At 40.9% G+C, this 16663-nt stretch overlaps 1 protein-coding gene across 2 annotated transcripts in view; it reads right to left on the bottom strand.

Annotated features, from left to right (window-relative positions):
• Positions 1-15380: 15380 nt before the first annotated feature.
• Positions 15381-16663, bottom strand: part of ASCC3 (activating signal cointegrator 1 complex subunit 3) — a 252134-nt gene continuing 250851 nt past the window's right edge. For both annotated transcript variants that reach the window (XM_053972459.1, XM_053972460.1), the window contains 2 exons: positions 16079-16254; positions 15381-15986 (listed from right to left, as the gene is read on the bottom strand). In XM_053972459.1, coding sequence (XP_053828434.1) covers positions 15851-15986; positions 16079-16254 — 312 coding nt within the window. In that variant the 3' untranslated portion in view covers positions 15381-15850. The remainder of the gene's footprint in view (positions 15987-16078; positions 16255-16663) is intronic.

The raw sequence follows: 16663 nt of genomic DNA, 5'->3' as shown, positions 1-16663 counted from the left end.
AAACCAAATAAATGAAATTTCGGCCTGGTATTAGTTACGGGCAGATTTCCACATGCCAAGCCTCCCTCATTTTTGTACCGGCGAGAAGCAGGATCCCACCTCGCCAGGACCCTCACGGCAGAAGGGAGCGCCCCGCCGTGCCTCGGCTCTCCCTGAGATGCGGCTCACTCGCCCAGCCCCGGGGGTGCCTGAGGCAGCGCGGGCGCTTGGAGATCGAGACTTTTTTTAGAACACAGTAAACTTCAGATACACGCACTTGGGTACCCTGGTGAATTGGAGTGTGATGTGAATTTTCATCCATGCCCTCATCAAGGCTTTATTGACATAAATATACACGGCAAATGCTCTTTGAGACCATTCAGAAGTAATTAATGTGTTTTAACTGATCTAGATCTTAACCTTCAAGATTCAAGCCATGCTCTAGGTACTTTATTCCTGCTCTTTTGCTAATGTTATTAGGATGTTCAGGGCAGCAGGACAAGGAGAAAGCCGATTCTCTAAAACAGGAAATAGTTAACAGACCCTTGGATTCCAGTTCTCAGATATAAGCGTTTCTGAATGCATTTCTTTAAAATAATTACGGAAACATTGCAAAATTTGAGTAATCAACCACTAGTATAATTGTTAGTTATTTTAGGCAACTCCTTCAAACAATTTTTGGCGTGTTAAGAGATACTTCGCAGGGAGGAGAGACACTTCTCTTGACTACGCACTCCTTTCAATTTTATTGTTTTTGGCATAAATGTAACGAGATGATTTATATTCATTTTTCCAGGGGAGGCAGAGGTCAGTACCTTTTAGCCCTTATCTTATTGAACACACTCTTGCTAATGATTGGAAGTCAAGCTATCTTACTGTGACACGGAGCAGCGAATGAAAACATAAACTAAATATAAAGAAACGCTAAAAAATATACTTCATGGCTAGTAACAGCTATCCCAAGAGACGTTTTTTCTTATCTTCTGCATTTCCAAAGGAGCCTGGTACACTGAACCCCCGAACCGAGCTGAAATGCCCTTGTCAGGGGTGAGAGGTTCGGTAACGACACGGGACTGGAACTCTGATGAAATTACAAACTTCACAAAGCGACTCCTGCCCTCCCTGTGCCTCCACAGACATCCTGCCTAGCTTTGATAGTACTTTCTGCTGCACTGGTGCGCGTTCTTTCCCTCCTGCTCCCGGACGGTACCGGCGGTCCGGGTGGTCCCGGCCCCTCCTCACCTGCTCCGCACTCCCCCGGCCCCACGGCCGGAGGCGGAGCCGACACCCGCACCCAGCTCCCTCACAACGCCCCTCGGGGCCTGCCGCACCCTCCCGGCGCCGCCTGGAGCCCACCCCCGCGCAGGGCTCGCCTCCCGTGAGATCCCTCTCCCCTTCAGGTCGCCACAGCGCTATTCCTCTCCCTCCTCCTGGAGGAGGCGGGAGGCCCGAGGGCCGGCGGCGGCAGCAGCTGGGGACGCAGCCAGCCGGGCCCCGGGCTCGCCGCCGCTCCCTCGCGGGAGGGCAGGGTCGGGGCGCCGGTGCGCTCCCGCCCCGCCGAGTCCCCGCAGCTTTTCGCGAGAGGCTTCCCGGCGGCCGAGGGCTTTGTTCGGCTGCGGGCTCTCTGGGAGCTCGGCAGCGGCCTCCCGGCGCTCCTCTCCTCTTCCCTTTCCCTCCCCTCCGCCCCCTGCCCTCCCGCGGCCGCGGGGCCCGCAGCGCCCCACGCGCCGCGCCGGCCCCCGGCACGAGCGCGCTCCCCACGGCGCTTCCCGCCCGCGGCCCCTCGCGGCGGGCACGCGTCGCGCTGCAGCCTCCCGGCGCTGTCCCGCCGCCCCGGGCACTGTCCCCTCACCTGCGAGGCAGCCCGGCGGCGCCAGGAGAGGGGCCCGCACGTTGCCGACCACACGTGCTTGTCTCCCCTCCCTCGTGTTTGTGGTTTCACCTGCCTGGGGTCGACTCAACCCTCCTCACGTCTAAAGGAGAGGGGGTCTGAGCTTTGCAGGGGGCGATGGCGAGGAAACAACCTTTTTGCGTTGTTTTATATCTGTTTTGGTGTACCACACTGGATTTCAATAAGGAGCGTCCTTGTGGGGGCTTTGCCCAGGTACAGACCGACTGCAGGCAAGCCAGGGGAGCTGCCTCATGGAGGGGAACCCTCCTTGGGAGGGTGGGCTGCCCCAGGCCTCTGGTACAGCGGGAGACCTGCACTTGCTCATGTATGCTGATGGAGCTGGAGCTGCGTCAGGCTTCCTCTGTACCCTGGCTATCACTGAAACCTCCTTTCCCAAGGCCTGGCTTTGATTAGCAAAGAAGTTATTTCATTAGTCAGGGGGGAATCTGTCAGCAGAAGCCTGTTTAAATTTCAGCACCCCAAAGAATAATGCTTAAAATAGTGGGATCCGTTCCACAGTCTGTTCTTACTATCAACCTGATAATTAACAGGTCACAAATAGACTTGTATCACTGCTTTGTTTCAGTGGAGGAGAGCAGCTTAACCCGCCTTGAGGACACACTTTGCTTTGAAATAACACATGCCCGTTTCAGATGAAATCAATAGCAAGAGGAACCACCCCCTTCTGTTGCTCTGAAACTCTTGTCTTCAGCCTCCTATTGCCTCAGAGAATAGGCTTGATCAGACCAAAAAAGGATGGATGCAGAGTGTGAGGCTGCCTGACAGCTCTGGAGCTGGTGCCCGTTCCACTTGGTGTATATCCTAATCATTATGGTGCTTATAGCTTTGTTGAAAGGCAAGGTGGGGAGCATTCCCTGCATGGGTTTTAACAGGATCTTTTCTTGTTTTAGTCTCATACCCATTTGTGGTTGCAAGTTTAATTGTTTTTATGAGAATTGCATGCTAAGCTGGGAACAACCTATCTTTTCTGAATTATTTGGTCATTCTGCAAGCCTGTCACTACTCTCCTCTGTATTCCCCACGTGGTGAATAGATGCCTTCAGAAATAATGTGGAGAAGATGATGTTTTTGAGTAAAACACTGTGAGATCAATTGCTTATATTGTGTGGGGGCATAGGAAAACAGCACCAGACTTGTAAGCATGAGTCCAGCTTGCAGACTGTTTCAGACTATGCTAAATCTGTTGCTGAGGGATTAGGGTGTTCCTGAAGCTTGGCGTATGCCTATGATTAATATTTTTTTATTTACATTTTGCCTCACTGTTGAAATGTTTTGTCTAAACCCTGATTTCTGACTATTATTCACTGATAGTGGGACTGCATTTACATTGTGATGGCTGGATGTACCCAGCTGAAGCTAGAGCCTATTCAAAGGACAATTTCCCCACAGCACCTCTTCTGAGAAGTGTCCACTACTTGCAACTGGAGGAAGTTCCATGACTTGCTTGCTCTGTGTAATTACTATTAGACTTAGCTGGTAGATAAAAAAGGAATCAGCATTTCTTTGGTCTGGCAATGTCTTAGTGATGTCAGTGACACATTTTTGCAATGTGCCAAAGCCTTAGGATATACTGGAGTCAGGTTTTAATTTTGGCTTCAGCACAAAGTGCTCCTGGTGTGTGGCAGAACCCAAGTTGTCAGAGCAGTCATAGTGGAGAGTGAGGAGAAGACTCTGGGTGTGAAGCCCCTGAGTGCACCAATGAGCCTTAACAGCCCTGACCAGCCTCACCTGGCAGCTCCCTCAGTGCTTGCCTGAGCCAGGCCAGAGGGGTATTCGTGTCCAGTGCCCCTGCAGCCATGCCTGTACCTCACTAAGCACTGTTCTAAACCCTGACCCACAGACTGACTTCCCACCTTGACCTTGGACCTGCCTTGCTACTGTAGCCTCATGACTTTGGCTCTGGCCTCAGCCTGGCTGCCACCCCTGTGCCAGCTCTATTCTCCTCATTCATGTAATGTGGGGTGGGGCCCTGGCTAGTGAGGAATGTCCTGGCTGTCACACTTGGCTTGTGGTTCCCTATCCCAGCCCCACAGCCCAGCCCTGTTGTTTACTGACATTAGGCTGCTTCTATTCATTAGAGGGCTGCAATGGCCCTTCTGCTTTCCCTCTAGGGCAAAGGATTTTCTGTCTCTAGTGGGCTTGTCTATATTCTTTTGCCTTTCTAAGGGTAGTGCCTGTCTCAGAAATGGTTGAACACTAAGGGCCTTCCTGAGACATGCCACAGTCCTCTCCACGAGCTTGTCTGCAGTTATGGGACCTTAGAAAACAGGGTTGGTGAAGGAAGGCTGTACAGAGCTTCTTTTGATTCCCTAGAAGGAGCACATCTTTTGAGGTGGAGAGATGTGAATAAGGGCCCAAAGTTCCATGAGGTGTTTGACTTGCCTAAGTTTGGGTATAGTTCAACTGCTAAAGGGTGCAAGTGGAACAGATCAGAAGGTAAAGGCTCCCTGCACCCAGAGCTCGCCTGCCATTTTCCATATAGGAAGATTATGCAGGAAACTCTGACCGCCTTGGAGGGCTGGGGGACTCCACAGGGGTGCAAGAATTATCCTGCCCAGATCAGTTTACAAGGCTGGGACCATACAATATAAGCTCTTGGAGGCAAGGGCTGTGTGTATCTCCATACAGTGCGGATCACAATAGGATCTTATTTCTGTTTAGGGCTTCCAGATGCAATGCTAGTCAATGTCTATAGTAAACAATAATATTAATAATAAGTATTAACATGCCAAGCTGCAAATCACTGGCATAGTTTTCCAATATTGCTGGTTGCTTTCCAGTATTGTCCTCCAGCCTCACTGCAGTATATTGTATACAAAAGAATTGAAACCCAATAATTGGCGTGTCAAGAGTTTGAAGGCATGATCACATTTTTTCTTTTGAAATCTGTCTATTGAAACAGACATCACAACAAGTGAGTTCATTGGCCTAATAAACCCTGTGTCCAGCATGGACACACTGTTCTGTATCCCAGGACATCAGTAATTAAGCTAGTAATGAGGCTGCTCTTGCATAGAATAACCAGTATGAAAATGTTAAAAGTTAAGCATAATGGGAAAATAATGTAGCAAAAATGTAAACAGTAGACTTCAGATATGACACTTCTTTTCACTTATGGAAAGACAACTGAAACAAAAGCTTTAGCTAAAATTTGTTTTCTCTGCTTTACTGAATCTATAAAAAGTCTACAATGACTTAGTTCTTCTGACCACAGTAATGTAGCTTTACACTTGAAACAGAAATACAGATTTAAATTTAGATTTTAATTTCATGTCTTATTGCAGACACAGTAGAAACTTTACACTTAAGTAACATTTCTGCTATAAGCCAGCTCCTTTTGTGCTACTGAAAGAAATAATAATGAGAAAGTATTCCAGCAGGAGGAGCTGGTTTAGAAGCAAATGGATTCCATGGCAACTCCTGACTCTACATGACACCTAATAACTAGCATTTATGTTGGAAATTGTCTGTGTTATCTTGTACCCCAGATCTGATCTTTTTATAGGGTTTTCCCCTTATTTTAAAGCAAAATACTGGTAGGGTGGTGTTTTTTAAATATAGATCCAAAAATAAGCATGAAATATGAGTTTGTCTTCCTTGAATGTGTGCTCAGACTGTTTTGAAATTGATTTAATTTTTAAAAAATTATTTCAGAAATAAAGTATTTGCTGGGAAAGGTATTGATCTGTCAAGGGAAGAGCTTTATAGGAACAGAATACTGGAACTGTGTATGTTTTAACATCATGAGATACTCATATTCAATTGTTTGAAGCATAATACAAGAAGATCCAACAGAATCAGACCAGTATCTTGGTTCTCACAGTGCTGAATGCACCAGGGGAATCTTGTCATGGGGCAGCTGGAGAATAACCCAGTCCTATGGGCATCCTGTCAGCCAGTCTGACTGATTTATGATCTGAAGAATGTGGATTTATTTCCTTCTCTGCCATGATCCAATCTAGTGCATGTGTGGGGCCTGACAACTGCTGTTGTTTTGAGTGTGGAATATTTGTACCTGCTATTTTATACCTAAATTGAAAGAAATCTGTTCTTAAACTGTCACATGATAAGCAACCTTTGCCTGTGACTGTTTCAGTACTACTTCATGACTGAGAGAACATTAGCTGAAATTAACCCTGGAGATAAAGAATTCTGTGGATGCTTTGTGGCCTGACTGTTTTCTCAGCCAGCTGTTGCTTGAGGGTCTCAAATGGTAGAAGAGCATAATCTAGGCTTGGAAAAAAGTATGTGGTCAAATAAAAGCTGATTCAAGTTTGTGTTGTTTATCCCTTTTTTTGATATGTGTGAAATAACAAAGAAAGTGTGACTGAAAAAAACCCTCCTGTTTTTGTGATTAGCCAGGGACAAGTGCAGTCACAGAGGGTGTTCTAAGGTGCAGAAATAAATGGTGGCCAAAATGAGAAAGATGAAAGTGTCTGGAGTAATAACACTTGCTAAGTGTTATTAGTAGCGTTTCTATTTAAATATTGCTACCTTTTGAAGATGTGTAAGACCATTTAATTTTTGCCCAAGGAAAGGAGTGTTTTTACCTCTTCCTGTCCATAGATATAAAATAGATCTAAAACATAGAGTAATCATTCAAAACAGGGATTATTGGTCAGCAAATATACTAAATGAATGGGTAGAAAATGTGTCTTGGTTTAGCTAATCTTTTAGTGTAACTTACAATTAGATGCTGGCATAGACTTCTTTGAACAGAGACCCTGATCGGGCACAAAGGTATTTGTGACTAGCACTTGGAATCAAAACCAAATTACTCTCAGAAGGGTTATAACTGATCATAAAGTAAACGTGAAAAAAAAGATAAGGCTACAGTCATACTTTGGGAACCAATTTGATGACAAAGGCATAGAAATGGAAAATACAGAAAGCCCAGAGAAAGGTGCTCTGAGTGGTGACAGCAGTAAGAAGATGATTTTTGAAATTGTTTAGGTGTATGTCTTTACCTACAAGAGAGAAGTAAGTACACAACAGACAAAAGAAAGGATATAAAATAAAAGCAGTACTAGACAGATTGGGAAATTGAAATGGAGGTGAGATAAAGGCTAAAACAGAAGAGAGGACATAGTTATGGGAAAGGAAGAACAAATAGTAAAAATAGAAATTTCAAACAGGGAATTACTTGATTTATCCTTCTTTCTGTACCTCCTTACATTGCTGTTTCTCATAGTCTTAAGATCTGTGGTTTGGAGAGGGCAGAACAATTTTGTATTGGTGATCTGAGCTGGACCGGTGGGAGATAAAAGAATCAAATCATGATTGTGGACAAAGTATTGTTTTTCTTATTTATTATTGACTGTTCAATTGCAGGAAAATAAGAGAGTGTAAATAAAGAAATGAAGCAGTAGAAGTTAATTTTAAAAGAGTTACACATAAACCTGATGCATAGGCAGGGATCTGATACCAGGCATTAATCTTTTTTGCCCTTTCAAATTATCAAAGCAATATTTCTCTTCTGAAAGTTATTTTTGATAGGTTCTTGCCCTACTTCAGTAGTAGTGGCATCAGTAACTGCTAACTTCAATGGCTTGTTATTTTCATATTAGTAAATAACATGTTCATGTTCCTAAAATATTTATGTATATTATATAGACACACACAAAATCCTACCATGAATCTATTCTTACTTCTGTGAGAAATGTGGATGTAACTGACTCTATTTTATTAATGTCACATGCTATACTTCCAAACACAAGGAAATGGATCATTTTTAAATGTAGACCAGTTAACATCAAGTTGGTGTGATGTAACATGAGAGCTCCGAGTGCAGTTGTGTAAAATGGAAAGAATAGCATATGCAGTTTATAAAATTAAGACTATAAACTTTCAGGGATAGCTAAGAAAGGCTTTTGAAATAGCAAGAGTCTCACCCCAAATGCACCTAGAATAGAATTCAAGATGTGAAGTGCTTAAATCCCCCTAACTGGTAAATATGTAAAATTTGGCATCTCAAAATAGGCTGGATAACAGCACACGAAGAGGGAAGCATAGCACAGGGATGGAACACAGAAATGTAACTTACCTTTGGTATGTTGCCTAAGACTAACAGACATATGCTTGTGTATTTAGAATGTTACTTGGAACCTTCCCCTGAAAATAGAGGCTTGCTGTCTTTCAGAATGAGGCATAGGGCTTGTGCTTTCTTATTTAAAAGTTGGCTGCATTCCACTATTCCATCTGTTCCCATACAAAATTCCTGCCATCGGTTCTTTCTTCTCTTTTCTGAACACATTTCCCCCTAGTGTGCCCCAATCACCAGGTAAATACTACAGGATGCTTTTGTGGAAGCTGTGCCATCATGCAAAATTATTTGGCAGATGAGATAAAAGAATAAAACCAAACAGGACTATTACCTCACAGCAGCTCTATCTGCAGGACTCAAAGCCCTGCCCCTCCTTGGAAGGGAGATTCTTATCCTGTTTTTCTCATCAGGGGTATTTTTTTCATCTAATTTCATCTTTTCATGGTCGTAAGTTCTTAGTCAGTTCCTGTAAAGTCAATGGTTCCTAAGAATTAAATAACTTTAGGACATTACCTACCTATCCAATTCAAGAAAATACAATTTATGCCTGAATTAGAAATGTTATAAAAGCTGCAGCTGTTAATCTTTGAGTCCTAGGTTTGAGTGAAGGATTAGATAATACTAATGCTGCTGTCTATTCACCAAATCCTTTGAAAGTAATAGCAGAAACTAAATTAAATCTACTAATAATATATGTTGGGAATGTATTTCATACTACAGTCTCTGAAGCAAAAGGGCAATGCAGCAAGAGAAAAGAAACTTCAGTGTGTATCTTGGTCACTTAATGTTGGGATTTCTTTCCAGTTTCTGTTCATTTCCTGGGAAGAACCTGTATTTCCCAAAAGGTTTTCACTTACAGAATTAAATTAATCCAGCTGTTTCCCCAAGACTTTCAGACAACTAGGTAGGCACTACATGTTGTTAAAATGAAGAAACAAAGCATTTGGATTTCTTGTGAGTATCCTCATGCTGAGATTTCTCCTCTTTTTTAATGTTTATGAAGAATAGAATATTCTAGCAATCCATCTGGACCCATTCTAAAAGAACACCCTTATTTGTTAAAGGGATTGGTCCTTTAAGGTCAGCATTCCCTGAAGATCCTGGTCCTGAGAAAAGTTGGGACGCAGTTCAGTTATTTGAAGTGCCTTTAAATTTGGAATAGAAATGTCAGCTCCCGTTCCCAAAAGAGTGCATCAGAGCACCCCTCTGGGCATACTGTCTTGCCAGTGACAGAAGCTGAAGCATGACCTGGAAGGCTGACATCTCCCCTCCTGTAGGATCTGTAGGTTCAGGAGGGGGTGTGAAGTTCCTCTGTAAATTTTGTAGTGGCTGTGCAATGCCCAGGACCTGGCACCTTATCACCTCATATATAGCACACAAAAAGAGAACTGAATGTGTAGTGCCAGCCTCTCAGAGTGTTCCTGAGATTCAGAGACTTTAGAAAGCTGTGAGTTCTTCTGCGTTGCTGGGGAGCATTTCAAAAGATGGCACTGCAATTATACATAACTGGGGGAAAGCAAAGTCCTAATGCTGTATGAATGTGGCTTGCAAATTCTAAACCTTTTGCTAAGATGTCTTTGTGAAGCTTTCTGATACATATGCTATTGTATGTAAACAATGGAGGCCATCCTCTCTTGAGGAGAGCATGTATTTTCCCAATATCTGCAAGGAGGAAGCTGCAAGGTATTGTCAGTGTTTGCACACAGGAGTCAAATAAACATGTATGAGAGGCACAAAGGCAGGGCTTTTACTTGATCAGACATGTATCACATGTGTGGATGCAGTCTACAACTATTTCACTTTTGTCAGCTGTGAGCATTTCACTAAAAAGAGGATCATCCCTCTTTTCCCAGATTAGCTCATTCATGCTCTTTGAATAAAGTCACATTTTAGAATTAAAATCTAAAATTTAATTGTCATTTGCCTCAATCATACAGCAAACTGTGATGCATATTTTGCACCTGTCTTATTTGCTTAATAAATTCTTGACGTAACATTGTGTCAAATTTTGAGTTTAGCACAGTTTATGAGGTTATTTGTAGATTGCATCTTTCAAGAACCGAATCATGGGCCAGTACTTCCTCTCTGCTGTGTCCTATAACCAGAGAATGAAACTTCCATGAAAGTCCTATCCCAGAATGCTTAGTGCAAGGGCAACAATGGGAGACTGTGAGGAGGGAAGTGGAGGGTGGGATGGGACACAGCAGAAGCATGCCAAGGAAACAGCAACATCCCATAATTGGTGTAAACTGTTAAATAGTCACTCATTTTAACTTTGTAGAATTGTACTTTAAATAAGAAAAAGGGGATTGATCTTGTTTTGTCATGGGTGAATGAAAATGTCTTTTATGGAGGTGACAGAATCATCTTGATGTTTTTCCCAGCTCTCCCTTTAGACATTGTTAGCATTTGAGAAAATAAAATAAGACTTAATTGCAGAATCTTCACAGCTACAAAGGTGAAAGTTTATGAGAACCTGATCTTACTGTGCTACCACAATCAGTAATTAGTTCCTAATTAGCTGGATTTGCTGAAAAATACATGATGGGGACTCACCATGTGTTATTGGCATCTGAAACGATTTCATCCTGTTAGTTAGAAGAAAGTACTGCTGTCAAGAATGTAAGCCTAATTTTCCCACATTAGCACTGCCCGATATAAACTGAGTTATTTCCAATCCAACGTGCAAATTTGCTACTATGTGAAGAATGTGGTTCATCACATTTCACGTAGAGATTTAGAGTGCAGTAGAAAAGCATTGTGATATGTCTAGACTCCCTTTTCTACTGGTAGTTAACAGCATCTAGTTAATAGCTCTGTAACTATCTGTACATGTATCATGTTATTGAGAGCATGATTTAAAAAAAAGTCCAATTAATCTCTGCTATCATTACAATTTGTGGGAATATTATTATTTGGAATTATAATATTCATCCCAGAACACTTTTAATTTATTTCATTTTGTATTCTTTTCAGGTTTTCTAGCAGATGAATGATAGCAAGTCTTTTACTTTCCTTTCTCCTCTATATTCAGATTTTTATTGAGTCTTGGTAGAACAAGACGAAGCTGGAGGAGAAGAGCAGCAGTGAAGCTTAATGCATGGCCTAAGTGAAGCTTTAATGCTCCTTATTTTTGAGGAGACATATTAATAAAGAAGGTTGTGGTTTTCTAGAAATAGAGATGCAGAAGAAAGACTTGGAGAGCCTTGGATTCAAATACCATTGATGCAGTATGGAGCTTATTAGAAGATCTAAGGACAAAACATATTGTAAACATATTTAATTGCAGGATGGTGTAATCACTGTAGAGGATCCCTTTACTATAGAGCTAGGAATTATTTATGAAGAGACTAATTTAATCCAACCTATTAAAGTTCCTTTAATATAGAATTCCCTTTCACAAACTGCATGTGAAAGCAGCTAACCTCTTACTGCAACCAATGTATGACATCAGTAACAATCTTGGTTTGTTCATTCTATAGCTTTTTTGCAAATCACTTCAGAAAAATGTGTCAAAAATTCAGTGAGTGTCAATCTTGGCTCCACCTGCTGAAGTGCAATGTAGTTGGAGAAGACATGACATTCAACAAGATACGTTTTTGGAAAGGCAGGTGGGAGTCAGACATAGCTGATAGAAAAGACATAGTATATTAGTGGAAATAGGAGTGACAGCTCTCAGCAGAAGCCCTACTCACCTTTCTGTAGCTCACCTGTCTGTTTGGGCATCTATGGCATCCAAACCTTTTGTCAGAAAATATTTATTCTCATGAAGAAGGAGAATTCTCCTTCTCATAAAATTGCTTGGAAGAAAGAATTTAGAACACTTGTAAAATAGCATGGTTGATTAGGTAATTAAGATTGAATATCTAAACATCCACCTCATGCTACTGGGCCCCTGTGACATGGGGAATGACAGAAGTGACACATGACCTATTAAAGATCTTCCTGTCTTCTGGAGTGGCAACAAAAATACCTTTGTTTATTTTAAATTTCATTAGATAGAGTTAAGCAACTGAATTGCAAACCTGACTAAACAAGTGACAGAGAATCAATGTGGTTACCTGAATGTAGATATCAAATGTTATTTCAGATGACTTGGGTTACTTGAGGCATCCACAGAAGGTGACAGATACGACAGAACTACATTTCACATTTCACAGTTGGGGTATGTTCTTCTGGAGCTGAATGTAGAGGCCAGATGAGATATTTCATATTAAATGGCACTAGATCTTTGCATGTAAGCAACTAAACCAAGGCCAAAATGTGCAATTTAACTGAAGACCTTTAGGTTGTGGAAAAAATACGTACAGTTTTCTTGTATTGCCTTACTTTTCTCTGTTTCAGTACTTACTACATAGGCTATAATAGTATCCATAGCACATCATAGAAAGGTGATCTTAAATAATTACTTCTGTGATAATTTACTGCCACTAATACGGATATAATGTCTCCGAACAGGTGAGGTTGTAGGGTTTACAGGTAGCAGAAGGAGCTAAAGAGAAGTTTGCCTTACATGGGAGGGGTGGAGGCAAGACAACAGAGTGATGATTCAAAAATCATTGTCCGTAAATAAACCTCTTCATAGACAGCTGATGCCTCCTGAAGCAGTAATCAAACTGTCTTAAAAATACTATAGCCTCTTTTTCTTGACTGAGGGAGGAACACAGGAATTTGGACTCAGGCTGTGATGAGTAAGGGCAGATGCACATGGGATACTTTCTTCTCTTTAGGCATGCCCCCCAGAATTAGAAAATTTGAGTTATATAACTTACATTACTTTTAAAATGCATCCTATTCTGTGAGTATTCAAGTCTTATACTAGGCTCCAGGGTGAAGGCTGGTAAGAGACTTCCAGAAGTTATCTTCAGGATGACCATCTGGAGGTCATCTCTAGAAGCAATGACAAGAGGAATTTTGGGTGATCAGCAAAAACCCCTGAATTCATCTCGGTAAGATTTGGGCCTTCAAAGGTTCAATTTACATCAGAAAAAGACCTGCAGTAGTGAGGAGGGCTTCATGCTGCTACTGATATATTCAGAACGGAAATCTTAAGTAAGGTTCTAAATAACTAAAAACCTACTTACAGACTGGAATGAGCAACTCAACATTAAAAATTTCTGTATGCGCTGTTTCTTTCATTTATCCATGAAGATGATTATTACATCACTGAAGTTATTTATTTATTATTATTATTTTTTATTCTGTTTGGTATTCATACTTTTGTTAGACAGCTATTCTCACTTTTCACCATGAGATATCACTGGATTGAACACATTCATTGTTCCTTCTGAGCAGCTGTTACAAATGTATCAGAATTCTTTCTCTTGGATTTTTCAGCTAAAACTGATTCTAATCAATTTGCTGAAATTAATTCTGTATTATTTTAGACTTTGTTATCATGAATCCAATATTTTTGTAAAAAAAACCCCAAAAATTATTCAAATATGTTATTTAGAAACGTCACCAAACTATTTCTAAAAACAATACACTAGGAAATACAGTATTTCCAAACCAAAGTACAGATGGCACAAATGACATTACAGAAACTCTTTAATTGATTAATACTGAATACTGAAGCTATTGTCTGCTACTCTGCAGTTAGACTTTTTGTGATGTGCATTTACAAACCAACAAGAGCTAGCATCACTATGTTGGTATGTTTGACTGTGGCATGGTTCTTTTTCCTAATTAATTAAAACTGTCGAGGCACAATGTACTGTTTCAGCCAAGTTTTCCAAAGAAAGGACTTAATTTCTGTGAAAATTTAAACTTCCAAATTAGATGAAACAATTCTCTTTAAAATGGACTAACACAATGTGTGAGTAACCAAACTATTGCCTAACAATTTGAAAAAAAGTCTGTTTCTTCTGTGACACAACACCATATTACACTGATATAGTCTAAATGGCAAAGGTGGCTTTTGTATCATCTATCCATCTCTAAATTTAGTGACAACCTTTTCTATTATCGTCCCATGTTTTTAGGATCATTTCTATAGGAAATATATTACTTATAATAATGAAATATATTATTTTTAATATGATGAGGGCATGCATACACATACAATTATGAAATAAATTACTGGTTAACTATGGAGCCTTTGAAATCAGCCAGCCTACTGCTTGCTGCAGTGTGATGTTGCCAGCAGGTCAAGAGGTGATCAGCACTGGTAAGGCCACACTAGTGGAGCACCATGTCTGGTTTGAGGCAGAGTCTTGGAATTGTCAGAGAAAGTCCAGCAAAAGGCCACAAAATTGATGGTGAAGGGGCTGGACCATCTCTCACATGAGGAAAGGATGAGAGAGCTGGGACTGTTCAGCCTGGAGAAGGCTCAGGGAAATCTTGTCAGTAGGTATCTGAATGGAAGATGTTGATAAGGACACAGCCAGGATCTTTTCAGTGGTGACTGGTGACAGGACCAGAGGCAACAGGCACACCTGTTGGTGACACAGAAGGGTCCCTCTTGAACTGCAAGAAATACCTCTTTTTAACTCTGAGGGTGACCAAACCCTGGCACAGGTGGTCCAGAGAGGTGGTGGAGTCTCCATATTTGGAGATGTGGTCCTGGGCTCTAGCTGGCCCTGCCTGAGGAAAGGTATTAGATCAGATGACCTCTAGAGGCCCCTCCCAAAATCAGCCATGCTGTGATTCTATGTAGGTGCAGCATCACCAGTGACATTTTTTCCTGGAAAGCTTCTAGTAAAAACTCTGCTGTATTCTTTCATCTGGTGAAATACAGTGGAAATGACAGCAAAACGATCCCTTGGAGAGGTAATGCTTATCAGCTCAATGCAAAGCTGAGCAAGTGCAAATATTAATATTCAGTTTAAGGTCTAGTCTATCTGAATGAAGATACATTGATGTTTCTTTAAGTATGTTGGCTCCAAGTACTTGCTCAGCATCTTGAATCCTCTTGAGGACTGGCCTCAGGATGCATAGTCTTATCACAAGACAGATGCTGCTGCCTTCTGCCTTCAGATTTATGTCTTGCAGGTGCTATCACAGAGCTGAGCATCTCTTAGAATTTCTTTTGCCTAGCAGAACCATTCATTGCTCATCATGCCTCCTGTTGCAACCCCCATTTTTGGAGCCTCATGCCCCCTTATATACAGAAGTTAGTTACCCACTTTAGCACTGAGCCCTAGAACAAGACATCCAATTTTATATGCCTTAGTCCTACAAAATTCAGGAACAAAGACCAAGGAAATTACAAGTATGTAATATATGTGTATATGTATGTACATACATGTAAATAGTAAACTTTAATAACTATCTACATAAATTGCATCTTGCAGCTTGCCCTTATAACTACATTTACTGCTCATATAATTAATATAATTTTGTGAAATTTTTCTTTAGATTATAATTTTCAAAATGTACTATGCTTGAAGAGGATTTTGTTACTACATCTCCCATATTTTACACCTAAAAATACAGTACAAAACATTCTGGGAATATTTTTATTAAACATGAAATATAACACATCCATCAATATTTTCAGCAGCTCTTACATCAAATTTTGTATTTTCTCCTATAAATTAAAAAAGTTGACTATTTAAATGCAATTAATAGACAGGCTATTTAACACTTTTCAAAAAGAAGATGATAGCCCTGAATTTGCGCAAATTACAGTACTGTTCAGTCTTTTATTTTGATGTTTTAAAATTCAACTAACAATCTGACTTCTGAGAGAAGAAAGACAAAACAAGAAAAGACAAATCTTCATAAAGGAGTAAGGCCACTGTGGCTAACTCGGTGTCATCAGAACTAATACAGCAGTCACTTTCGGTTTCCCTGTTGTCTTGAGGTTTGAAGTTGGTTCCAGTAAGGCAGATGCATTTTTGGATGTCCCAGAATGACCAGATGTCTTAGCTGCAGGACGAGTTCTTTTGACTGAGTGGACTTTTCAGAGAGCCTTACTTCAGGGCCAGGTGGCTCCTGGCCTCAGTTCCCTCTGTGGTGCCTTGTGCTGGTACAATGTTCAGGTAAATGTCGTACTGTTGGTCCATGCCAAGGTAGCTGTCACTCATGAGATAAAGGGTGTAGATGCACCTGAAAAGTAAAAGCAGCATTGTTAGTTTGGGAATTAGGTCTTGACTGCTTGGAAAACATAATAACGAAGAGAATTTGAGAGTTTGTCATACTTTCCAGGAGTTTCTGGAGTATAAAAAGCAACGGAAACAGTATTTCGATTTCTGACGTATCCAGTTCTTTTCAGGGCAATGAGTTCTTTTTTATCAACTTCTCCCAATATCAAAAACCATCCTTCATCCTTAACTTTAGGGAATCGAGGAGCCATTGCTTTACTGTCCTGCTTTCCCTGTTGGGAAAAAGAAACAGCTTAGGAAAACTAGAAATTACTTTTCCAAAATGACATTTTTCCTTGAACAAAAAACACCTCAAAATGATATTGCTATCACTTGTTAGGTAAGATTATAATTTAGCCAGACTAAAATAGTGTTATTTCTTTCCAGAAGAAGGGTTAAAAGAATAAAATAAAAAAATCAGAGTCCACAGTGAAAAATCCAGAATAGAAGATATTATTCCACTTATTTTGTAAACTACTAAAACTTGAATGTAAATACTATTCTCTTTCTGTAACTTTATCTAATATCTTCCAAATGCAGAAGGGTTAATTGTAAACCTAACATCTTTAAATAAAGCTAATCAACTTTATTCAAGATTAATATAAAGACAAAAACAACACTTAACTATTTATTTGAGTTTGG

This window comes from Vidua macroura, chromosome 3 (genome assembly GCF_024509145.1).
Source record: "Vidua macroura isolate BioBank_ID:100142 chromosome 3, ASM2450914v1, whole genome shotgun sequence".
Lineage (NCBI taxonomy): Eukaryota > Metazoa > Chordata > Aves > Passeriformes > Viduidae > Vidua > Vidua macroura.
This window is presented reverse-complemented; position numbering and strand designations above follow the sequence as displayed.